Genomic DNA, 26,015 nt, shown 5'->3' with positions numbered 1-26,015 from the left:
AAAAAAAAAAAAAAAAAAAAATTACAAAAGTGAAAGACTTTGCTTTAAGAAGAGAGGCTCAAAGAAAAAAATGGAATCAAAGTCTGTCTGTAAATAGGGAGGGGTGGTAGGGTTTGAAGGGAGGGCAGGGGGATGGTGGAAAAAAAAAAACCAAGATACATTATGTAAAGGTACAAGTTCCCACTGAAGTATGTAACCGTATTGTATATCTAAAATATACCTAAAAACTTAATGGAGGGGGGAAAAAAGAGCCTCAGAGCACCGTGTTCCAGAATGGCAGCAGCCTAGGCAAGTTGTTTCTCAGGTTTTGGTTCATAGGGACTCGAACCCTACAGCCAAAAGAAAAGGAAGCTTGGTGACTACTCTAGCTGATAGCAGACCTTGGCATCATACTCATGGCAGTGTTTTTAGGTGCATGCAGAATTTAAGAATTAGGGGATCAGGAAGACTTCCACCCAGATTTCAGAAGGCCTGGGAGGCCAGGAAGTGTGCTCCTGAGAGGGCAGTGTGTGAAGCTGAGTGTAAAGCCAAAGGTACAGTGGAGACCCCCAGAAGTTTGGAGAAGACAGGTGTATGGATCATCTGAGAATAGCTGCATGGAGCAAGCAGGACTGGCCCAAGAGAGAAGCTCTGGGAGCTAGAACCATCCACAGAGCCTTAGAGGTGGGGCCACCCAAGCCCTTAGGTATTTACAGTTTGCCACAGATTGCTGGAAGTAAAATTATGGGATTTAATGTTTGCCCTGCTGGATTTTGGGCTTGCCTTGTTTCCATTCCTTTGTAGCCCTCTGTAAGTTTTGGAGTGGAAATGCCTATCTTGTGCCACTGAATGTTGGAAATGTTTATCTTCCTTTTCATTTATATGGGTTTGCTTCTACAAGTGTGCCTTAAATCTCAGAGGAGACTATGGCCTTGGACTTTTCAGCAATACTGAAACTGTCAGGACTTTGGCAATTCTTGGAGATAGACTAAATGCTTTTTTGCATTAAGAGATTTGCATGAGTCTTTGGGGAGCCAGGGTGAAATGTTACGGTTTACATTTAGACCCCCCCCCCCATCTACTTGCATTTTTACGAGATGGCTGAATTTAGAGTGTGATTGATTCATGGTGGTACTAGGCCCGAGGGCACTAGGATGAAGGACGTGAGTGCTACCTGCCCTAAAAAGGGCAGAAAGATGCTGGTAAGGTCCCTTGTTGCTTTTGCTGTTTTCCAGTGCTATGAACTGTTGTCCCTGCTATCCTGCCTTGGAGTCAGCCAATTATGGGCCGAAATCTTTACAAGCTATAAGCCAAATAAATAAACCTCCGCACCCTCTCCCCCTTTTAACTTTAGTGTCAGGTGTTTTGTCTTGTAAGACCCAAAGTCTCACTCCCACTTCACGGAGCGTGAACAGCTGAAAAGGCCTTTACAATGCTGGGTCCTAAAACCCAGCGAGGCTTGGGAGCTTGACAAGCAGCAAGAAAGACAGGAAGGAACACACCAGGCTAGCTGGTAAACAGACCTTTTTTAGTCTGGCCTTACGGCACTCTGAGAACCAAGTAGCTCAGTGAGGCAACTGCTCAGGGGCTGAAGTAGTTTTATAGGGTTTTTCTAAACAAAAAAGTTCAAACATAGGTCAGCGCATTCAGGAAACTACCAGAGGACAAGATTTCAAACATACTGCTTATCTTATGCAGGAAATGTTCTATGGTCACCTTTTGTCGTACTATCTGTCCCTGGGCAGGCTGTTAACCAAGTTAGCAATTAGCATATGAAGAAGCACAGTCTCTGCATGGAGGGAAAAGTAACAGATACTCAAGACTCCAAAGTGCTGGGATTATAGGCATGCACCACCGCGCCTGGTGTCCTTGGTATTCTGAAGATATAATATTAAGTAATGAGGAGTTCAGGCTCATGCACTAAACTTCTGGACAGAAAAGCTAAAAGTGCATTTTCAATGAATTATATTCTGTGGTATTTTCAGAAAGTTTTTTAAAGGTTGAAATATATTTGCTTCCATTTATCCATGAGTATAGTGTATAGTTTCTTACAGTTTTTCTGTTGAAACCTCTAGCCAACTGCTTATGTGTTTTTCCCTTAAATTTATCTTTTATTTCTCTTATGTGTATTGCAAAGAATGGCTTGCAGACCCCATAAAGATTTATTAGCTAAAGAGTGTTGCTAAAGAGCCTAGTTGATTTGACAAGTCTTGAACTAGAATTCACATTTTTGTCACTAATTGCAGCACTTACTGACATGTATTAATAGTGTTATGGAAGGAATTGGCAAGTGACACACAGGCAGAAGAATGGAAGTAAAATAACAAAAGTTTACTCCATGGACAAGAGTCAATCACACCTAATGGCAGTGCCCTTATCGACCCGGCACTGGGCTACAACTCTTCCTTTTATAGGGTTTTACAGCCTTGATCTCATTTAGGTGGTTACATTTCATTTTCAGAGTTCACATCGCTGACACTCAAAACGTGGTGGCTAGGCAGTTGAATTTCAACCTGGATATAACACTTCTTTGGTAGGGGAGTTTAACCTTTAAAATTCATTTAGTTATCTATTCTAGCACAGGGGTAGGGGGCGTGTCTGGTCTGCACAGTTAACAGTGATTCTTTTCATTTACAAAACTTTTTTAGGGGAGACTAGATGCCTCCAGTGCCTGTTGATTCTGAACTAAACAAAGCAAAGGGCAGAAGTTACTTTACATTGTGACATTTCTAAGGGTGTTTTGCTATTAAACTTTTCTCTATAGCGTTTACAAAAAGAAAAACATAATTCTAGACAGAAAATATTAGATGAAAGGTTTTCCCTCTTAATCAGTTAGGTCAAAATGTATCCCTAAACTTAACCACCTCAGAGTGGCATTTTGGGCTACACAGATTAGATAAACACTTCATCTTCATCTGAACGTGGTTGTCTGGGGATTGTGGATTCTGGTATCCTCCAGTATACCCATATTTATAGGTGAGTTTAACAAATGTGTAACTGTAACTGATGTTTTAAAATCAACAGTTATTTTGTATCTTGGTTTCCGTAATGTAACAGTATAAATTCCTAATTTGAATTAAGATATTGGGTGTTGAATTCTAAATTTTGTTGTATCTTTAAGGTATATCATGCTTGCTTGTCTTTACGCTAAAATTTCTGTGTTTCATAGAACAGTTACTTGAGTTTATGCACCAGCTTCCCGCTTTTGCAAACATGACCATGTCAGTAAGGAGAGAGCTTTGCTCAGTGATGATTTTTGAAGTGGTAGAGCAAGCTGGAGCTGTTATTCTTGAAGACGGGCAAGAGGTAGGTTAGCAGATGTCACATATTATTTAATGTGGATACTGGTTTTTTACTAATTTTTCTTTTAGAATAATTATAAATTTAAATCTTGACTTAAAATTTAAACTCATTCTGAGTTTAGGGTAATCATAACTTCTGAAGACATGAGATTATGGTTTTTTATCTTAAATTTTATTTCCTAGCAATGGACTTTAGGCAGAATAGCTACTCAGTAAATAATAGTCATTAAATCAGATATTTTTATTTCTCAAATATGCACTTTTTCTGTATTACACCTTTTTTTTAAGAGGGCAGCATCTTGGTTATGGTGCCCCCTAGTGGACTGTGGCCACTTGAGACATTTATGTGGCAATTTTGTTTAAAAATACTCTCAAGGCCTCTTGTGGGTAGGTATAGAAATGATGTAAAGGGATTACAAGGAAATTAGGAAATGCTTCACTGTTTTTGGTATCAAATTAGTAAAGATTAATGCTGATCTGTCAGTTACTGGACATTGTTATTTACAATTTGATATAGAAAGTCGTTCAGAAATTCTTAACTTCTCCTAAAGTGGCCATAACAAGTTTCTATTATAGGACTACTGTATTAACAAAATGAGTTACTATATACTAATGTGCCTGTACTAATTCACAGCCTCTGACTTGTTGTTTCACTTAGTGTTTCTCCTGAGGACATCATGTTTTAAAAAAAAAACTATCAAAAGATGTTCATTGCAGTGTATTTATAATAGTAAAAATTGGATATGACCAAAATATAATCTGAGAAAATGCAACATTTATTACACCAAATCATTATATGGCATAGGGGATATTATACAGATTCTCAGATCATTTCATTTCATTTTTTATTTTTATACTGCTAAGGATGGATCTGGGGGCCTGGAACATGCTGGGCAAGTAAGTGCTCTACCACTGAGCTGCTGCTCTAGTTCCTCAAATTATTTTAGGGAATTTTCTTTGAGGTCAGGGGCCTTCTCTCTAGCATTGTTTATGTATTTTCTTGTATACTAGAATACTTCTGACACTTAGGATATGTTCCCCCAAGAGTTTGATGAATAAATGAGTATAGTATTAAATTTGTTTTAAAAGGCAGGATAGTGCAAGTATTTCAACAATTTAAATAATAATTGACAATAAATAAACTGTGTATACAGTGGGGTTTTAATGATTTTTATTTTCTTCTCCATAACTTTTTGAATTCCTTTAATTTTCTACAGTTCTGTCAGCAAAAATTGTGTGTCAGCTTTGTACCAGGTGCTGCTTTATGCACAAGGATACAGTGACAGGAAAAATCAGACATAGTCTCTCATCTCAAGTAGCTTATGTTTATGTTACCCACAAGTTTAACAGTGAATGTATTTTATTATTAAAATAACTAAAAAAGTGAACTTTTGAAAATTGTTTATTGCCCCTGGTAATCTTTGAAGAACTGGCAATCCTGGATTTTACTTATATCATATTAAAATTATTGAGTTAGGCTAATAAAGAGGGGTGGGATACTAAATGAGGAAACAGTATTCTTTTGTTCATACACATTAGATCTTTAAAAATGCATCTGCCAGTAGGATTAAATGCTTCCATATAAATGAAGGTAGTGTCATTTCAACATTAGGAGAAATTTTGAGTGTTTTATTTTGTTAAGTTTAGACCTTTACTGGTCTTTCTAAATCATTGGCTTTTTTTTTTTTTTTTTTTTTTTTTCCTAGAATGATTATTCTGCGGTGCCAGGCATTGTAGTAGGCATGTTAGAAACTAATTTTGTTAACATAGTAGTCCTGTAATACAGACTTGTGGTGACACTGAGGTCTGGAGGGGGTTATATAACTTGCTGAAAGTCACTCAGCTAGTTAGTGGTAGGGTCTGGATTAAGATTCCAAAGGTATTATATTTGCCTCCAAGATTTGGCCAGTTACGGAAGTTCCTAATTTTCTTTGCTGACTAAAATAAGAGTAAAATAAACTTCAGTGATTTACATAGACACAGCAAAAGGAACTATTGACAGAGAATTTCATAATATAGAACTAGATCCTGCTTTTTCTTTTTTAAATTACACAAGGTATATATTTTGATAGATTCTTGTTAACATGAGCTCTTTTTTAAAAGATTCTTAAAACTTTTTTTTCCATAGCTTGATTCGTGGTATGTGATTTTGAATGGTACTATAGAAATTAGTCATCCAGATGGAAAAGTTGAAAATCTCTTTATGGGAAATAGTTTTGGAATTGCTCCCACTCTGGATAAGCAGTACATGCATGGAATTGTCAGGACTAAAGTAGATGATTGTCAGGTAAGCTTGTCTCTTTAGTTAAATACTCTTGCTTGCTTAATTGTAAATGCCTGCACCTGTTTTTTATATTTTTCCCGCCCTCAAAATAACAGCTCTGTTTAAGAATTAGAAAATTTAGTAGCTAGATAATTAGTAATGGAAACTAGATTTTACATCTGCCTCAACTATTTGTAGAATTTAACAAACTTTACGTTTTTAAGAGAATGTGCCAAATAAATCCTAATTTGTTAAGCTTTTATGTGACTGGCAGCCCACACTGAATCTTTTTACTTTTAACCAAAAGAAAGAAATAGGAACTTAGTTGTTTGTTTCTAACTTACTCCTGCTTCTTTGCGTAGTGTCAGTTTTGGAAGAAGTAGATACTTCTTCATTTGGAGGAGAATTCAAACAGCGTTGATGTTTTTGCTTTCTTAGTGCATAAATTGTTTCACCTTGGTTTTTATTAAGGGTTAAAGGAATTGAACAAAAAAGAACTGATGCCACTTGATTTCTCGCCTTTGTGCCCTACCTTTGTGCACAGTGATGTATTTATGTACTATAGGTTCATTAATTGTCCCCATGTTGTTCTTGGACAGTTTGTCTGCATAGCCCAGCGGGATTATTGGAGAATTTTAAATCATGTGGAAAAAAATACCCATAAAGTTGAGGAAGAGGGAGAAATTGTTATGGTACATGAGCACCGGGAATTAGACCGGAGTGGAACCAGGAAAGGACACATTGTAATCAAGGTGAGTGTTTATTATTTTACATAGAAGAAAGCTTTTCATCTAATTTTAAAAGGGCATTGAGCCAGGCGTGGTGGTGCACGCCTATAATCCCAGCACTCGGGAGGCTGAGGCAGGAGGATCTCTGAGTTCCAGACCAGCCTGGGCTACGTAGTGAGTTCCAGGTCAGTCTCAACTACACAGTGAGACCCTGTCTCAAAAAATCTAAAAAAAAAAAAAGGTGGGGGGGGGCTTGGACTTACTTTTTAAGTAGAGCAAGATACTTAACTACAGTAGTATACTGAAATCTAATTTAAAAGTTGATTCTTTTGCCTTTGTCTAGCTGAGGTGTACACATTTTAATGATGAAGGATGATAACATCATCATTTAATATCAGCATTGTAATTTTATTTAAGAATACATTGGCTAACAATTTCTTCCTCAGATGTATTTTATAATTCATTGACAGTGTAGATTGGTCTCATTTATGTGAAATAACAGAAAATCAAGGATTGGTCACAAAGGCATAAGGAGTCCTAGAGTAAGATGCAGAGCACTTGTTGGTTCTCTGTAGCATTGAAAATGGAGCTTCTCCCAAAATCTCCCTTTTCCTCTCTGAAAATGGAGTATTGCAGAAGGGCTTTATTAGGGCTAAATGAAGTAAATCAAAAACAACTATGAAGTCTGAGTGTTGATCTCTATGGTGTATTGGTTTCTCTTACACATCTTCCCCTCCTCCTCTACTCCTTGCCACATTTTTAAAATTTTTATTTTAATAAATTTTATCCCATTGCCCCTTGTTGCCTTCTTTCTTGTTTCTGGATATAAAATAGAGAAATTATAGGTAGAAGAGAGGAGATAAGTAAATGCACAACTTCCTCTTTTTTGAGCTAGTCTTGTTTGCACAGTGAGTGTCATTCTTTATTATAGACTGAGCAGTTTAACATTGAAGAAGATAAATCAGATATCTGAGTCTGGTGTCTTACCTATCTGAGCCTTAGTAGTTAGGCTTTTCCTCAGCACTGTCTCTCTTTTCCTAAACTGGTTAGTGTAAGCTTTGTATATATTAAAAAAAAAAAAATGAAAGGATAAGTAGACTCCCATAGGCTAACACATTAAAAAAAAAACAAAAAACAGGGTCTCACTATATAGTTCAGGCTGGTGTTGAACTCACTGTGTTGCCCAAGCTGGCCTCAGATTCACAGGGATCGTTTTGCCTCTGCCTCCCAAGTGCTAGGATTGTAGACAAGTGACACCCACCATGTGTGACACATTTTTTAAAATTTTCAGTTAACTAAAAAAATAATTCATTTATCTTTTTCTGGGAACTGTGGTGTTTTAATAATTGCAAACTTACTGTGAAGTTGCAGAAACATTACAGTGAGCTCAGTCCGATTCCTCTACTTTATTTGTGACAGGGTCTTACTGTGTAGTTCAGGTTGGTCTCAAACCCGTGTCAGCTTCCTGAGTGCTGGGATTATAGTCATGCGCCGTACACTCCCCTTCCCTGCTTTTAATATTTCCATGCATTTACTCCATTGTTGCTCTTTTTCAGAATCATGTGATATTAAGAAACTTGTACTACACACACACACACAAAAAAAAATGCTGGCCGCGGTGGGGCACATCTGTAATCCCATCACTCAAGAGGCTGAGGCAGGAGGATCTCTGTGAGTTCTAGACCAGCCTGGACTACATAGTGAGTTCCAGGTCAGTCTCAACTACATAGTAAGACCCTGTCTCAAAAAAAGCAAAACAAAACCAAAAAAGACATTGAGGCTGTATGAACAAGATGTACAGAACTGTACCTACAAAAAAAGTCAAGTCTTAAGTCTAGTCATTAAACAAGGAGTATCTGCGCTTGGATCTGTCCAGCATTTCTTTACCATACTCAATTCATTCTCTCCTGGGAAGAATTCCACCGAAATGGTGATGAGCTCTTCTTAGTGCCTCACCTCAGGAAGCACAGATGTTGATCTGTCCATCCATTTCTGAAGTTAACAGTTAACAGTGGTGTTCTGATCCTGTAGGTGACTGTCTGCAGGGCTTCTTCACTGGGAAGTCTCCCTTGGTGTCCAATATACTGATGCATGCATGGTAGAGAGAGATGTGATAATATCAATTTACAACCTCCAGTTTATGGATAGTAACAACTAGGTTTAAGGCATTACCCACCGGTTTTCATTGCTGTTAATTACTTCTGCCTGAAATGGTGATATCCTATTTCCATAACATGTTCTGTATTTATTAATTCTTACTCTGTAAGGATGAGCTTTCATTTTTGTATTAATTTATTTGTATTAGCTAACTCATCCGTTGTTTTCCCTTACCATATGGTTATTATTCTTAAATTGTTTAACATTTGGCCTGTGAGACCATCAGGTTGATTCCTATATTCTTTTGACATCCTTCTTTCCGTACTTCCTTGCTAGGTGGCAAATAATAAAGCTCAACATGAACTTTGTCTTTCTGTTGTAGCTTTGGAATCAGCCATTTCTCCAGACAGCTCATGATCCTTCCAGTAGAGGAATAGAATTTATATACCAAGATCTGGGCACTCTGAGGTAGCATTGCTTTTAGATCCCTACTCAGACACAGCTAGGAAATACAATGTGTAGCAACCATGAATTCATACTAATACTTCTACTTGCAATACTTTACTACAGAAGTTTTCTCTAATGTTTTCTGTGTTTATAAATACCTTCTCCAGGAGCTGCTCTTGTTATGCTTTATTTTCTTATTTGTCGTTTGTGATCAGTCTCTACATGCCCATTTAACTACACCAGCCATCTCCTTTGCCTGCTACCATTTTGTTCCACTTGTCTTCAAACATTCTACCTCTGTGGTTGCTGGTGAGCACATTGGTGATGTGCCCTGTCTGGTTATGGGACTCATCTGTAGAAAGTTTTCAGTGTTTAGCATAGTCTTTCATGGGTTTAGCCCGTCAGAATGTAGTCTCTCTTTCTTGTTTGTTGTTGTTGTTGTTGTTGTTTTTGAGACAGGGTCTCACTATGTAGTTGAGACTGACCTGAAACTCATTTCGTTGAGACTGATTTGGAACTCATTATGTAGCCCAGGCTGGTCTGGAACTCACAGCGATCCTCCTGCCTCAGCCTCCTGAGTGCTGGGATTATAGGTGTGCGCCCCCATGCCTGGCGTAGCCTCTTCTCTTTCAAGCTGACCAGTTCCTACCCCTGACTTCGCTGTATATGATCTAAGAACCAGATTTAAGTGACCCAAAACAATGATTGTTCTGATTAATAAACCACTTCATATTCTCAGAATTACAGTGTTTTGGAGGGTAGGAGAAGAAGAATAATGGATGGTTTCCTTGTAGCTTAAGTAGGTTAAATGAAAATTTCAGGCTTCCTTCTAGAGAAAAAAAATTTATATAGTTTGTTAGCAGGGAGTGTCTTTTTATAAAAATATAAATTTTCAGAGTAGTACATTTTTAGCATTAATGTATACCTACTATACAATTATGAATCGAGAATTGGTCAGATGAATGCAGCAGATTGAAGGGGTTATACCAACAGTTGTCTATATTAGGCTTAAAATCTGGGTTTTTTGGTTTTGTTTGTTGTTTATGTGCTACATTTGAAAAATCACAAAGGCTAATGTTGACATTGATTCAGAAGCTCAAGGAAGAGCAATGAGAAATGTTTATATTTCCTTTTATAAATTGGGAGACAGGCAAGCATTTTAAATGCTGAATGTAAAAACTGCTAAAGGCTGGAGATTTAGCTCAGTGGTGGCACTGCCTGCCTCGCAAGTGAAAGTTCCCAAGTTCAATCCTGTACCAAAAAAAAAAAAAAAAACAAAAAAACCTACTGTAGGACACTTGGTTCCTCCTAAAACAGTGAACCAGTAGGGAGAAACCATACAGGAGGAAATAACAGTAATCTCTTCAAGGAAGTAGTAACAGTAAATCTGGCTATCTTGTGTTGACCTATTGTTCCTATAGCCTGGGACAGAAGAAAATTTTAACTGACTTAAACTTGGAAGAAAGTTTGTTTCCTGTCTCTTCTTTCTTTTTCTTTCCTTATTTAACTTTCACTTCCTCTTTTTGTCTTGGACAATCATTCCATGCCCCTAGTTGTAACAGGTGTGTAACAGCCAGCAGGAGGAAAAATCAAAGGCCCTTCTGCGATGAAATGCCAGTGGAAGCAGGTATAGATGAGTAATGCTGCTGGGTACTTTCTCCTCTTTCCATTTTCTTGCTGTAAACGTCTGGGTGCTGCTGAATTACAGACTAAAGAGATTGCCTCCTCCCAGTACTAAGGGTCTAAAAGTGAAACTCTGCTTTGGAAGCTAGTTTTTTTTGGGGGGGGGTTTGCTTTGTTTTGTTTTTGGTAAGAGGAAGAAAGGAATTCCAAGGTAGCTCCATGGGGGCGGAGGAGGCTATTTCCCTCTGATCACCATCTCGCTCTGTGCAGGTAACTAAGGGACTTTTATAGAAAGGAACAGAATAGAGAAGAGCCCACAGAGAACCAGTGCAGTTCCCCATGCTCCTTTTGTCAGTTCCAGCTGTCTTCAGCGCATTGGTCCATTTCTTGTTGAAAGGATCCTGGGTTTCTACTTTTTAGGCTAGCATCTGCATATTCTTTAACTATCTGGGCTAAGGAAGGAAGAGGATGTTGACTTCTGCTCAGCAGGAGGAAGTTTGGAGGACTTGCTTATCTCACAAGAAAAAAAATTCTCAGTTTTAAAGTTCGATTCTTGCAGTTTCCTCCTTGCTTTAGTCTTTGGAAACTAGTTTTAAAGGAATGTCCACAGAGGAATAATTTGAATCCCAAGCTATTTGTTTATTTTTCTAATCCTTTCTCTCCTTTTATTTTTAGGCAACACCTGAGCGTCTCATCATGCATTTAATAGAAGAGCATTCTATTGTGGACCCAACTTACATAGAAGATTTTCTGTTAACTTACAGGACATTTCTTGAAGGTCCTTTGGATGTTGGAATTAAGCTATTAGAATGGTTTAAGATTGACAGTTTAAGAGATAAGGTTAGTCTTTATAAAGGACATGAAAGTAATTTAAATACTTAAATTTTACTAATGAGAACTTTTGTTGTTGACAGATTTTTAATTTTTTTTTTTTTATTTTTTGCGGTACTGGGGATTATACACAGGATCTCAGGACCTTGCACTTGTGAAGCAGGCGTGGTGTCACAGAGCTAAATCCTCAGCCCTTTATTGATTATTGTTAAGATGAGGTCTCCATTTGTAGTTCAGGCTGGTTTTGAACTCGCTGTGTAGCTCAGGCTGGCCTCAAACTCATGGACGTCCTGCTTCAGCCTCCCAAATGCTAGGATTCCGGGTTTGTTCTACCACAGCCAGCTTGATTGTTAATTTAATAACAATTCATTTCATGTGAAAAATGAATGTCCATATAGATACAGCTCTGCTTACTGGTTACAGAATGGCCTGTTAAAAGTGGATGTGATAAAAACAAATGAAACTGAACATGAGTCTTAAAAGGCAAAAACTGAATTGAGACCATGATACAGCATTGATGGAAACATGATAGCTGCAAGATAGTATTTTGTAATTTTAGTGAAATACTGGGTTGTTTCTGAAAGTTAATAAAACATTAGTTGATTAATCATCAGATAAATTATTTTCAACCTCAGATGAAGGAATATCTTAATTACAGACTTTGCAGTCATTTGTTAAACCCTAATTTCTTCTGTCTGTCAGATCTTTATGTAATTTTTTTCATTAAAGTCAATTGGTGTTTTAAGTAGATTACTCTGTGGGGTGTCTTTGTATATTTAATGGGCAGACTAGTAATCCCTCAGCAAGTGGATAGGAAGTACGATATTGTAAGAAAATAAAAAGTAGGATCACAATTGCCAGCTGTCTTTCTGAGTTGTGTTTTATAGGAAATATGATGGATATAGGTAATTAGAACTCTACAGTGTCAAAAACAACAGGCTTGCCCCCTCCCTCTTTGGAATCAAATATAGTTATTTCAGTTGCAATAAATGCATTTTAGATAGTGAACAAATTTAGCAATAATCAGCCATATGCCAAAGAATAAAATTGGACCCATTTAGTATGTACAAGAATTTGCACAAAAATGGGTCAGAGAACTAAATATAAAAGCTCAAAACTATGGTGCTCATGAAAGAAAAGATAGTAATAATTCTTCATGACCTGAAATTTGGCAATAATTGTTCAGATCTGAGACCCAAAGCAAAATCAAAAGAAATTTTGATTTTTCAACCTTTAGTGCCTGAAAGGACATTATCAAGAAACCCAAGATAAGACATATTTGCAGATTACTTGCATTGGTTAATCTTTAAGTCTTTTTTTAAATATATGGAGCAAAGTGACCAGCTTACCCTTAAAAAAATTGTCAGTATTTATAGTAAAGAAAGCTTCAGATTTGTTTTTGTTACAATTTTTTTTTTTCTGGTACTGGGGATCTAACTCAGGACCTCAAGGCTTGCCAGGCAGGCTTGGTGCCAGCCACTCAGCTACATCCTCAGCCCCTTTGTTACAATTTTGATTATTAAACATGTTCTTCCCTTAAAAACATTTTAGTATGGTCTTCTTCTGCATTTATAATAGAAGCTTATATTTTAAGATGTATCATCCTTTGTACTTACATTTTAGTACACAGGACTTGTATCTTCTCTGAGTGTACAGTCCTATTCTGTTACTTGTGTATCTAAGGAAGCAAAAATTCAAACTGAACAGTGGAAGGAGTCTTGCTTTGGAAGGGGTGTAAGTGTATAGTTGGTCTTGGGTCCAGCCATAGAGCTTGATTACTCCTTAGTTGTCAGCATACTTTTGGAATCTACTTTGCAGAAAGAATGCCTCTCCTAAACACATGCTGCCTTCTCTGTTTCCACAGGTGACGAGGATTGTATTATTATGGGTAAATAATCATTTTAATGATTTTGAAGGTGATCCTGCTATGACTCGATTTCTAGAGGAATTTGAAAAAAATCTGGAGGATACAGTAAGGCTTAAAAGCGTTTATCATTTTTAGAATTTAGAGGCCTCCCTACCTCTCAGCAAGAACAGCAGCTCACAAGAGCACTAGCTTTCATTTTTTTCAGTGTCTCAAATGTCCATTCATTCTGAAAGCTTTCAAATCGATCCTTCAGACCTTTGTTCTCCTCTGCCATCTCAACCCATGCAGATCTTCTCGTGCCCACTCTTTCATTTCTGTTTAAGACTAATAACATTGTTATCTTTTAGTTTCCCAGGCATATAAATAGTCTTGTATATGGGCCCCTTTACTCTTTTCCTTGAATTCAGTAGCTGAGCTGTCTATTTGGTTTCTAAAGTCCTTCCTCTCAATGAGTTAGGTATATACATACACATATCTGCTTATAATCTTTCTTAGCCATTTTCCCCATCTAATTTAGGACTTTTTTTTAATTACCCCTGATCTGTTAGAATAGCCTGCTAACTGATCTTAAAGTGATCTTAGGTCTTGTTTGTCTTCCTTCTAGTCCATTATGTATGTGAGCCAAGAATTATTTTAAAACTGTAACGTTGCCTATGGCTGTCTGTGTCAGTAAGCTGTAATTCCTACCAAGGTAGTTCCTGTGTGTATCTGTGCTGCTTATATACATTTTTAGCCATTTTCCTGTGTACACTGGATTACAGCTAAACCAGACTGTTGTATATTCTTTGTCAGTTCTCTTTCTCAAACTATGCTGGAATTCTCTTTCTTGTCCTGCTGTTTGAAACTGGAACTGTATTTGTTGTTGTTTTTGTTTTGGGGAGTTTTTTTGGCACTGAGGATCGAACTCGGGTCCATGCACTTCCAAGGCAGGCAGCAGAACCACTAATCTAAATCCCCAGCCCCTTGAAACTAGAACTTTGAATGTATATCTTACGTATCGTATCTACATTAAGACTTTGAAAGGTTTATCTGCTATGTGTGATTTCATCTTTTAAAAATATGTAGCACCGATGACATTTCCCTCAAGGTCCTCCTATTTCCACAGGAGCGATCCATGAATTGCTTTTATCTCTGTCAGATATAAAACTGAGCTGTGAGCGGGTTATGGCTCCAACTTGAAATTTTAGAAATCATGTAAATAATTCAGCACAGCGAGTTGAGAGTATAGCTCAGGAGTCAGGTTGCCTGAATTAAAATCAAACACCACCACCAGCTAGATACATGAATTGGACAAGGTGCCTCACCATATGCCTCAGTTGATTGATAACTTCTAATTTAGTGAAAGTATATGATTGTGAGCTAATGATTGTAACAATTTAAAAACAAATGGAAAATGCTCAAGAACTGTAGTCTTCAGAGTATAAGTGGATTGAGTGTAATGAAGAAGAGAAAATTGGCATATTTTGTCTGTGTCTTTACCCCTTGGTTCCTGTAGACTCTTCAGCAGTGTGTCTGCTCTATACAAAATATGGAAGATGAACAGGGACAGAAGTTAGATGGAGCGACACCAGAATCATTTGGCTCTATTGGTGCTGGCTGTAAAAACACCCAAGGGACAGTGAATGTGAAAACTGTCTTAGAATCGTAGAAATTTTCCCCAGTAAACCATCAGTTATCAAGTATCTTTTGAATTCTAATAACCCAAGGAGTTATGTAGGATCAAAACAAGAATAAAACTTAAGTCTATTGTGGAGGGGTAGTTTCTTATTAGAGAAGTGAAATGTATATTTTACATTATTTGAAAATAATTGAATAGTAAACTGGCTAGAACCCAGAACTTACAATATGACTGAGTCTAAGGAACAGCTAAAATAATACAAGAAATCTTCCTTAGAAAGTGAAACATTTATGTGGTTCAAGTCATTCAAGGTTTTAAATAAAGGTTTAGAAACATTTTTATTTTATTCACCATCCAGAACATAAGCAAAAGAGGAAGTTCAGAGAGTGAGAAGTAATTTTTTGTCATTCCTCTTTAAATCAAATCTTTTCTAACGTATTATTATCCAAAAGAATTCAAAAATCATATTAAGACATCTCATTCTTGAAAGTACTCTGGGGCGAAAGTGTCTTCTCCCTCTTTTTTGTTTATCCCATATCACATGGTCTATAGTTTGTCTGTTTATACTCTGATCGGTGACTTTTTAGAAGCCTATAGGAATAGGTAGAGTTTTGAGTATTTTACTCTTTTCTGCTTTACAGAAAATGAATGGTCATCTCAGGCTGTTGAATATTGCCTGTGCTGCAAAGGCTAAGTGGAGACAAGTTGTGCTGCAAAAGGCTTCCCGTGAGTCACCTCTGCATTTCAGCCTAAGTGGAGGAAGTGAAAAAGGATTTGGTATTTTTGTTGAAGGAGTTGAACCTGGTAGCAAAGCTGCTGATGCAGGACTGAAACGTGGTGACCAGGTAAATAAATAACTTATCACTTAAAGCTTTAAAAAAAAACAAAAAACAAAAAACAGTGTATCTGCTACTTTTGTTCTCATCTGATATTTCTTCAGATGAGCATGACCTGTTAAAGGAAATATTTTTCTGAGCTTTTTTGATAGGTTAGGGTTAGGGTTTGTTTTTAAAATACATTGCTCATATGTAATTTAAGCTGGGCTTGAACTCACTTGAGTTCCTTACTTGCTATTACCTAACATCAGTGGAAAATTTTATGTAGTATGAAATATCATGGTGCACTGTATGAAACATTAAAGAAATAGACATCTTAGTCTTACCCCAGACTACTTATTAGCAATGTCTAATAGGCAGGACCCTAGAGTTAGTATACAGTATTTCTTGTTCTTCAAGTGTTTTGTATATGAAATTCTCTAGTAGCAGTGACTTTTTTCCTCAAAGCCCTAAAGTTACTGGAAGATAAACATTATCTTAGTGTTGCTCAAAACAAGTCCAAATAGGGCCGGAGATTTAGCTCAGTGGTTCTGGTGCCTGCCTCGCAAGCACAAGGACCTGAGTTTGAATTCCAGTACCAAAAAAAAAAAAAAAAAAAATCCAAATCAATCTTTATTTTTTTCTCACACTTTTGATTTCCCCTACTCCATAGGACTATTTATAGAATCTTTCTTCTCTGCATTTGGGATTAAGAAACTTAATTAATATATGTTAAAAAATAGATCTCTTTATTTTTATAATCTTTGTATGGTACTAGATTAGCCATTTTAGTATGTGGACACAGATCTTATTATTATAACTTATTAATTATTATTATTATTATTATTATTATTACATCTTTCTTTCTTTCTTTCTTTCTTTGACTGGGATAGATCTCAGGTCCTTGTGCTTGCAAGGCAGGTGGAACTATTTATAATCTTTCTTCTCTGCATTTGGGATTAAGAAACTTAATTAATATATGTTAAAAAATAGATCTCTTTATTTTTATAATCTTTGTATGGTACTAGATTAGCCATTTTAGTATGTGGACACAGATCTTATTATTATAACTTATTAATTATTATTATTATTATTATTATTATTACATCTTTCTTTCTTTCTTTCTTTCTTTGACTGGGATAGATCTCAGGTCCTTGTGCTTGCAAGGCAGGTGGCACCACCACTGAGCATAGATCTCTTTATTTTTATAATCTTTGTATGGTACTAGATTAGCCATTTTAGTATGTGGACACAGATCTTATTATTATAACTTATTAATTATTATTATTATTATTATTATTATTACATCTTTCTTTCTTTCTTTCTTTCTTTGACTGGGATAGATCTCAGGTCCTTGTGCTTGCAAGGCAGGTGGCACCACCACTGAGCTTAGTCCCTGGTCCAGATACAGATCTGTTTCAAGTACAAATTTTACTTCTGTATCATTCTTTTTTTCTTTTCCCAATGCACTGTTTTATACTCTTATTCTTTTGGAATTTTTGTGTCAATCCTTCAGTACTGTGCTTCCTCTCTCTCTCTCTCTCATTGTGTTTATTTTTGTCCTTTTTCCCTTGAAATGTTTTTTTAGTAACCCTCTTATATGATTCTGCTGTATAGCCAGAATGGAGAGTCCCTGCTCTAAAGGATCAGCAGTGTTCATGTGGGGAAAGGAAACCCAATACACTTTTTTTTTTGGTACCAGGGATCAAACTCAGGACTTTGCTGCGCTTGCAAAGCAGGCAGTAGAACCAGTGAGTAGAACCCTTTCCCTACTAAATATACTTTAGAGTGGGCCAGGCATGGTGGTGCACGTCTGTAATCCCAGCACTTGGGAGGCTGAGGCAGGAGGATTGCAGCAAGTTTGAGGCCAGCATGAGCTACATAGTGAGTTCAAGGCCAGCTTGAAATATATAGTAAAACCCTGTCCCAAAAAATGTAAACCTAAAAAATAAATATGCTTTAGAGTGCTGGCTAAAATTAATGCACTTTGAAATGCTATACGTTTATGTTTACTTAACTAAAATTTATTCTTAGACAAGTTTTTATGAGCTGATCTGACATTGTTAGCAATTTATCTTCATTTCTACATAAATACTGTGTATGTTTTAAATTTTTGTAATATCCTAACTTAAATGTTTAAAGTAGATATTTGGGGAAACAGCAGTATAGGAAAGAAAAATTAAACCATAGTCCACCTTCTCACAGTGATTTTTTTGTTGTTGTTGTTCACATATGGTGCATTTTATTAATTTTTTTTCATTATTAAACTTTTAAGATTGTAGATGTAAAACTAATATAATTTAATGTGTATTTTTCAAATACTTTTAAGATAATGGAAGTAAATGGACAAAATTTCGAAAATATTACATTTGTGAAGGCTCTTGAAATTTTGAGGAATAATACTCATCTTGCAGTTACTGTGAAGACCAACATTTTTGGTGAGTTTTATTATAAAAATTGCCTGGCCTTACTTTGCTAATAGAAAAAGCAAAAAAATCATTACAATTAAATGAAGATAGTAAAAAGTAAGATTTTTTTTTTTTTTTTTTTTTGGTCAAAGCTATTAAGGTTTTATCAGGATAGTTTTGCCTAGTATAATGTAGAATTTTTATTTTTCATGGTTTTTATTTGTTACTTTGTTCTCTTAGGAAGTAAGTTTGGAAATAGATGTTCAGTTATGCTCAGTCATTTAGGTTATGAACATCATACAGTAGCACTTAACTGGAGCAATACTGAATAAAAGAATGACTTCAGTCAAACTGAGAAGTCATAATTGGATTTATTCCTCCCTGCTAATAATGCCGATCAAGCTATTTGTAACATTTGAACTAACTTTCTAAAATATGAAAATAAGGCATTACATTAAGTAGTGACTTAAAGATTTCTAATACTCCATTAATAACTTAGCATGAAATAAGCAAGCCTTCACAGTTCTTGGGTTTCCTAAAGTTTAGACTGGTATCCAGAAACATGAATCTGTAAGTTAAACTGAAGGATACCAATTTTGAAAGATAGAAAGGCAGAGCTTGCTGTGTTACCTTTTACAAATTATTCTCCAAGCTTTACCTTCTCCATCTCTGTTTCCTAGGGTTCTCTCATAAGGGTCTCTCGCAAGGATCCTATCTTTAAGTTCTTTGTCTATGTCACATAATCTTGATATTAGATATTATGATATACAAAAATATATAGATACCATAATAAAGTGTGCTACAATGAGAAGCAGGAAGGATACTTAAGGATGTAGAAGGCGGGTAAGACAAAATGCCCTTGGAACTGAGTGGTGAGCATACAGTTGTCCATGAGAACCTTAGACTGGATGTCGCAAACAATGAGAGTTACATGTGCTACAAAAGGAACACACCAGTCCTTTCTTCCTTCTTTGCCCTAGGTAGGATATAGTCAGCCAAGCAAAACATCAGAAAGTGTCTCAAATATTTGTAGAAATGAATCATTTTGGTCTAATTGTGGTGCCCACAATAAAACCTTAGTGACTCTGGCATTATGGTGAAGTAGAGTTGAGGCCATCCAGCATAAAACCTTTCCCACACAACATCTTAAAAGAAAAAACAAGGAAAGCTTTAATGTTTAGTGTTTAGTTAACTCCAGAGGAAACCATGCTTGATTTGTTTTGTATTGCTTAGTACTCAAAGCCAGCATATTAAGGAACCAGCATTGAGGGAGGGAATGGTGGGAAGCATAAATGATCTCACAAATCTTAGAAAGACATAATTTAAGGAAGAGACAAAAAGCACTTGTACAACTGTGCTTACAGCAATTTAAAAATTCTTTGAGACTTTACTTCCTGACCACCGTGATGTGAGTGGCTTTCCTCCACCCTTGGAGAGGGAATGGGAGGAGAGAATTCTTTGAAATAAGAACAGCATGTTAGGAGAAAACAACAACTCTTAGAATGTCATTAAAGTATGGTAGCGGTAGCAAAAGTTTTCAGTAGAAGGATTCCATATAGCCAGGTGTGGACATGCCTGTAATTCCCACTAGTCAGTAGGCCAAGAAATGAGGGCTGCAAGTTCAAGGTGAGGCTGGGCATTTTAACAAGACCCTGTCAAAAAAAGGGGACTAGAGACGTTGCTCAGCACTTTGGGTTGAATCTCTGGTCTTCTTCCCACCCTCCCCCACCAAAAAAGGAATCAGTAATAAAGTTGAGCCAGGCATAATGGCACATGCCTGTAATCCCAGAACTCAGGAGGCTGAGGCAGGAGGATTGCTGCGAGGTAGAGGCCAGCCTGGACTGTATTTTGAGTTTAAAGTCAGCTTGAACTACATAGTGAGATTCTGTTTCAAAATAAATTAAAAAATAGTAATAAAAGTTGAGGAAATCTCCCTGTGTCACCTTGGACAAATTAGTCTCCCAAAGCTTCACTTTGTCCATCCAGCTCTGTTTCAGAGTTCTTTTGTAAGGATCTCTTGCAAGGATCCTTAGGCTATAGAACAAAAAGACAAAATAGAATGAAGCACTATTTATTCTAGGATATATATTCATTCATAAAATACTGAGGAAATAACAGACTACCACAGAGTGAAAGAAAGATGTAACTCTTCTGTTGGAAAGGGTCCATGACCTGAGCAAAGTGAAACTTAAAAATTTATGTGTACTTTCTACATCCAGCATTGACTGAAGACAATAACACAAAGAAAGGTACAAAGTAGCTGCTGCAAGCAAGTGTAAAAATATCCAAAAAGATAGTGAAGAACCACCTGACCTTAGATAAAAGGAAGCCTTTTTTTTTTTTTTTTTTTTTGCACTCAGGATTTTACCATTGTAGAAAAAGCAACTGAGGGACAGATCCTCTTTTGGTACTAAACTCCCAGGAAAAGGTAAGATGGAACCCAAAACGTGGATAATGTCAGATCCCTTCCCCATTTCTGGGACTGTACCCCAAAGGGGTGCCTCTTTTTTTTTTTTTTTTGGCCAGGGCCATTTTTCTCATTCATAGAATGTAGCCCTGAGAAAGATCCACTTGATAAACCCACAAGTTTGTAGTTTAGTGCCCACCAAAGGCCAGAATACCCCAGCATTTGTTAGGATTGAAACCTTGCAAGGCTTACTCTGAAGTGAATGGGGTCTATACTCTTAAATTCTCACTCTAGGGCACACAGAAAAACCTTAAATTTTGACCTAGAACTGTACAAAGGCAAGTACAGTATCTTTTTTTTTTTTAGACAGTTTTTCTCCATGTAATCCAGGCTGGCCTTGAACTCACAGCCATCCTCCAGCCTCATCCCCTCAAGTGTTAGGACTATAGGCATGCACCACCCAGTTCAGCTAAGTAAGAGTATCATCTTTAGAGGATGCCAACAGCAGTCTATTATTGTAAAAATAAAATTTCAAAAACAGTCAAGCAAACAACCAAAGATTATATGGTGTTCTTAAAGTTAGGATGAGCCAGAAAAAGCAAAAGCACAGGCATTCCTAAATATCAGCATAGACTGTATGATTGCTTCTTGTGTGCATGAAGGTAGGAATCAAGTGTTCCAGTTCTAGATAAAATGGAATAAATGCGTGCCACCCTTCACCTCACACTGAACTTAACAATAAAACCTGGATAGAATAATGACCTGAGAACCTTGAAAAGCATATGGCAACAGTCAGATCTCTTTTTCTCTGTCTGTCTTCCTGCTCGTGAGTCATGGTCTCTGAATTTTACTTCCAGAGGACTGAAAATGAACCTTAATGAATTTGAAAATACTGGATTTATAATTGAGCTGAGAGAGAGAAACCCACAAAGTTGGATATTAAACCCTTATACCTCTTTCGGTTTTGAACTTTTGACTTTTTTTTCCTCTTTTTGTTTCAGTTTGGATATTTTCAGTATTTTAGCAAAGTCATCTTGTCTTCTGCTGCATAGTCTGAGGTTACACATGTACAATGAGTTTAATTTTTCAGTTTTAACTTCCCACAGAATGTACATGTAAAGTTCTTTTATAGGCATTAGTTACCCATCTTTCATTTTATTTCTTCTGTATTTTAAAATATATTTACACAGCTTGGTATGGTAGCATATGCCTATAATCCCAGCACTTGGGAGCCTGGACTACATAGTGAGTTAAACGCCAGCCTGAACTACATAGTAAGGGCCTGCCTCAAAATAAGGAAAAGTAAAAATAAATAAAATATTTACAATGATTAATGTAAATCGTGTATTTAACACAGACATCTAAATCATCTTTTTATGCCCTACCCCTGGTTTTTATTATGTGTATCTGATAAATTTGAAGTTGTACTTCATATAAAAGAACCTTAGAGAAGATGAAAATATTTTCTTGAAGGATTTGCCATTTCCTCTAAGTAGATAAGATGAGGGCACTGAGCTGGGTAGCTGGGTTACATAATTATTCACACTGTGTCTAGCAGTTTCAGATGGAGCCAGGCTTAATCACATGCTTGATGCAGGCCCTTGTTTGGTGGAATCTGCGTCTCCAGGTACTGAGAGACTAGAAAATTTCACTCTTCCTTTCACCTATTCATCCTATTCTCCCCCCACCCCCAAGCAATGTATCTTGCCTCAGTCTGGTAGGTTTCTATCTCTTCTGCTTTGTAAGTTTGCTCTCCATTTGGGGCTTAGCTCTTTAGCCTCCCACCCCAGACAGGTTGAGGGTTAAATTGGTCATGTATTATTTGCAAGCCCTCCCTGTTGTATGACTTTGCCTTTCAGTACATTGAGATTATAAAAAATTCCTAACTGGTTCCCAGCTTCCTGTGTTGTCTTACTAGCACATGCCCCAAGGAGAAAAGTGTCACTGCTTTTGAACTTCTCTGAGATCCAGTTTTTATACCAACCCTCACAATCATCAAGTTTTCTTTCCCCTCATTCCTCTACCCTAGCCTCACCTCATGTTTGTTTGTTTGTTTGTTTGTTTTTTACCTTGTGTTTAGATTTAGCAAATGCCTCTAAAGAAAGTATCTATCTGGCGATCTCAGTTTGCCCTCTTCCTGCTCTGGAATTTTAATTTCCCTGTTCATCTTCATTTCACAACTTTCTGGCACCTTTTAACAAACTTCCACTACTCAGATTTATAGATTTATCTCTCTCTCTCTTTTTTTTTTTTTTTTGCTGCCAGGGGATCAAACTCAGGACCTTGCATTTGCCAGGCAGGTACTGTGCTGCTTAGCTACATCCTGGCCTTTGTTCTACCATTATTTATTGAGCCATGTCATATTGATGGACATTTAAAATTATTTGTAATTTCAGTTAACAATTACATAATAAGGGGCCAGGGATGTAGCTCAGTGGGTTCCACTGCCTGCCTCACAAGTACAAGGTCCCAAGTTTGATCCCCAGTACAAAAAAAAAAAAAAAGAAGTTACATAATTGTGCTTATCTTTTATGCTCATATAAATATATCTAAAATAAATTTCTTAAGCTACTTTTTTAAAAATGAGAGTTGAATTACATACATACTGCCCCCAATGCAGTCTCCTTGCCCTTTCTGATTTCTTTTTTCCCTTAAAAGAAAATTTAGATACCTTACCAGAGCATTGGCAACTTCTCTACTTTGTTCTCTAGTCATTTGCATTTTCTTGAGCTTTCCTTCCACCATGGAGAGTGAACTTGAGATTTTCTATACTTAGAATAATTTCTTGTCTCTTCTTGTCTTTGCACGGTTATGATCTTCTCATCTTTTTCTTTTCTTGCTCTCATTGTTGGTTGCTTTTTTTTTTTTTTTTTTTGAGTCAGGGTCTTGTCCTGCAATTCAGACCAACCTTGAACTCACTATGTAGCCCACACTTGCCTCAAACATATGAATTCCTCCTGCCCGGCTTCCCAAGTGCTGAGATTACCGGCGTACATCATCATGCCCTGCTTCACTTTGCTTTGCTTCTCTTCTCTTTACTTTTGTTGTTGTTGTTTGGTAATGGGAATTGAACTCAGATGTTGTGCTTGCCAGGCAGGCACAGGCCACTGAGCTAAATCCCTAGCCCTCCTTTCTTTTCTTTTAAAGTGATTTACTTAAGGAATATTGCTCCTTCTTACTATCTTAAGGGTTTCCCTGGAATGTACTCTCTGTACCAAGCAAGAATCTTAGACTGACAGTAATAAGTTCCACAACTAGAGAAATATGCAGAAATCTAGTATAGTGCCTGATACACATAGCCCAGCAAATATTTCTTGAATGGACAACTGACTTGATTTGTTTGAAAATAAAATTTTATTTTTACCATGTGATTTAAAATAAAACTTTAAAAATAGAAACCAAAAGGGACTTACTGAATTTAAATTAAGAAATGTCTTTGAAACATGACTCATAAAGATCTCCATTATTTTGAAGGCAGAAATTGTGCTTTTTGTAAGTTTATACTGTACATTGATAATGACTAGTAAATATATGTAAAATACTCAATATAATTAGCCATTAGGGAAGTGCAGTTCAAAACTGCAGCAAGTTTAGCAATTTTACCCCAGTTAAAATAGCTATTCTCAAAAAGAACTAAGTGCTGATTAAGATGTGGAGAAAAAGGAAGTCTTACACACTCTTGGTAATGTAATGAGTATAGACATTGTGGAGGTTCCTCAAAAACCTTAAAACTAAGGCTGAGCGTGGTGGCTCACTTGCAATTACAGCACTTCTGAAGCAGAGGCAGGAGAATCACTCCATTCAAGGCCTGCCAGGGCTATATAGTGAGTTCAGATCCAACCTAGAATACATAGTGTGAGACCTTATTGAAAAAGAAAACAAACATACAAAGTTAGAATTACCATGTGATTCAGCTACCCACTCCTAGTTATATATCCAAAGAAAATGAAATCAGCCTACAAGAGAGATACCCAAATGCTTGTATTTATTGCAGCAGTATTCACTATCCATCATTGAATAAATGAATTTAAAAAACATGGCTTATATACTCAGTGGAGTATTATTCAGCCGTAAAGAAAAGAGATTCTGTCATTTGCAGCAAAATAGATGAAACGGAAGCACATCATGTTAGGTAAAACAAGCTAAATACAGAAAGACAAGGGCATATATTTTTGTGAGTTGTGGAAACCAAAAGAAGTTGATTTGAAAGTAGAATAGCTATGACTAGGGACTGGCTAGGGGACAAGAGCAAGGAGGTGGGGGACAGTAAGGGGTTGGGAAAAGGCTTTATGTGAATACATGCTGTGTGTATGTATGGAAGTATCACCCTGAATCCCATTTATATATACAGTCTGCTTGTGTTAATTGTAAAGGAAAAGAAACACTCAGAACAGTGCAGAATTTACAACTGAATACCAAGCTACTAAATGTAACTTGTTCTTAGTTCATTTCAACCTGCTTGTCTTTGAGCTTTTGAGAAACACTTGCTTTCTGTTATTCCCAAACAAAAGAAATGATTATTCTTTGTACTTTGAGTTTCAATGGACACATTTGTAAAATTTGTAACTTTTTAAGAATATAGAGTATACTACTGCTCAAAACACATCTTTTTTTAATAGATTGAACCCAAGGGCACTGTACCAAAGAGCTACACTCCAATCCCCGCCACCTTTTTTCTTTTGGTACAGGGATCGAACTCCAGACCTTGTGCTTGTGAGGGAGACGGTGGAACCACTGAGCTAAATCTCTGGCCCACACCCCAGTTCCTTTTTAATTTTTATTTTGAGACAGCTGTTTAGGGTGGCCTCCAACTTGGAATTCTTCTGCCCCAAGTACCAGGGGTTACTCAAAACTCTACTATACATTAGGATAAACAAAGCATTTGTTTTTACAGCTTATGTGTCTCATTAACTTCAGGGGTATTCTTCTAGAATATGCTTTTCTATAAAATTAGCTGATTAGCAGGTATAATGCTTATCTAAGTAGGAATGTGTGCATTTTTGAAACATGCCAATAGCCTACCCACTTCCTTCCCACTTCCCAGAGTGACTGTTGGGTAGCATCAGTAGTCTAGTGTAAAAACTGAAAAGCATATAGAGCTGATAAAGGATGGGTATAAGTTTGATTGTGTTTAGTTGAATAGGGCTGCAAAATGCCAAATAAACGAAAGTGATTGTGTTTATCCTTAAAATTCAGTGTTAAAACTTTCTAATGGAAAGAAGAAAAATGAAACATTTGTTTATTTATTTCCACAGTGTTCAAAGAGTTACTTAGTAGGACTAAACAAGAGAAATCTGGTGTTCCGCATATTCCAAAAATTGCTGAAAAAAAAAGTAATCGTCATTCAATCCAAGATGTACCAGGAGATATTGAACAGACATCACAGGAGAAAGGACATAAGAAAGTTAAAGCAAATACTGTTTCAGGTGGAAGAAACAAAATCAGGAAGATTTTGGATAAAACACGGTTTAGTATCTTGCCTCCAAAGCTATTTAGGTAGGTACTGTCAATCTCAGTCACACAGGATTTTACAGAGGGGTGTGATCACTTGAGTTTTGTTTGTTTGTGTTTGTGTTTGTTTTGGTTTGGTTTGGTTTGGTGCAGTTGTGTAGTTCGGACTAGTCTCTAAC

General features: G+C 36.7%; 1 protein-coding gene across 12 annotated transcripts in view; it reads left to right on the top strand.

The window, feature by feature from the left end:
• Positions 1–26,015, top strand: part of Rapgef6 (Rap guanine nucleotide exchange factor 6) — a 206,915-nt gene that overhangs the window by 108,495 nt on the left and 72,405 nt on the right. For 11 of the 12 annotated variants that reach the window (XM_033761547.1, XM_033761546.1, XM_033761552.1 and 8 more), the window contains 8 exons: positions 3,149–3,285; positions 5,410–5,568; positions 6,144–6,296; positions 11,115–11,279; positions 13,135–13,242; positions 15,397–15,600; positions 17,900–18,008; positions 25,641–25,881. In XM_033761547.1, the coding sequence (XP_033617438.1) occupies positions 3,149–3,285; positions 5,410–5,568; positions 6,144–6,296; positions 11,115–11,279; positions 13,135–13,242; positions 15,397–15,600; positions 17,900–18,008; positions 25,641–25,881 (1,276 nt within the window). Of the gene's footprint in view, positions 1–3,148; positions 3,286–5,409; positions 5,569–6,143; positions 6,297–11,114; positions 11,280–13,134; positions 13,243–15,396; positions 15,613–17,899; positions 18,009–25,640; positions 25,882–26,015 lie in introns of those variants that run through there. The other variant, XM_033761553.1, reaches the window with a different exon arrangement.

This window comes from Fukomys damarensis, unplaced genomic scaffold, assembly GCF_012274545.1.
Source record: "Fukomys damarensis isolate Sample0158 unplaced genomic scaffold, DMR_v1.0_HiC HiC_scaffold_9, whole genome shotgun sequence".
Taxonomy (NCBI): domain Eukaryota; kingdom Metazoa; phylum Chordata; class Mammalia; order Rodentia; family Bathyergidae; genus Fukomys; species Fukomys damarensis.
Note: the sequence above shows the minus strand (reverse complement) of the source record. Positions and strands in the feature narration are given on the sequence as shown.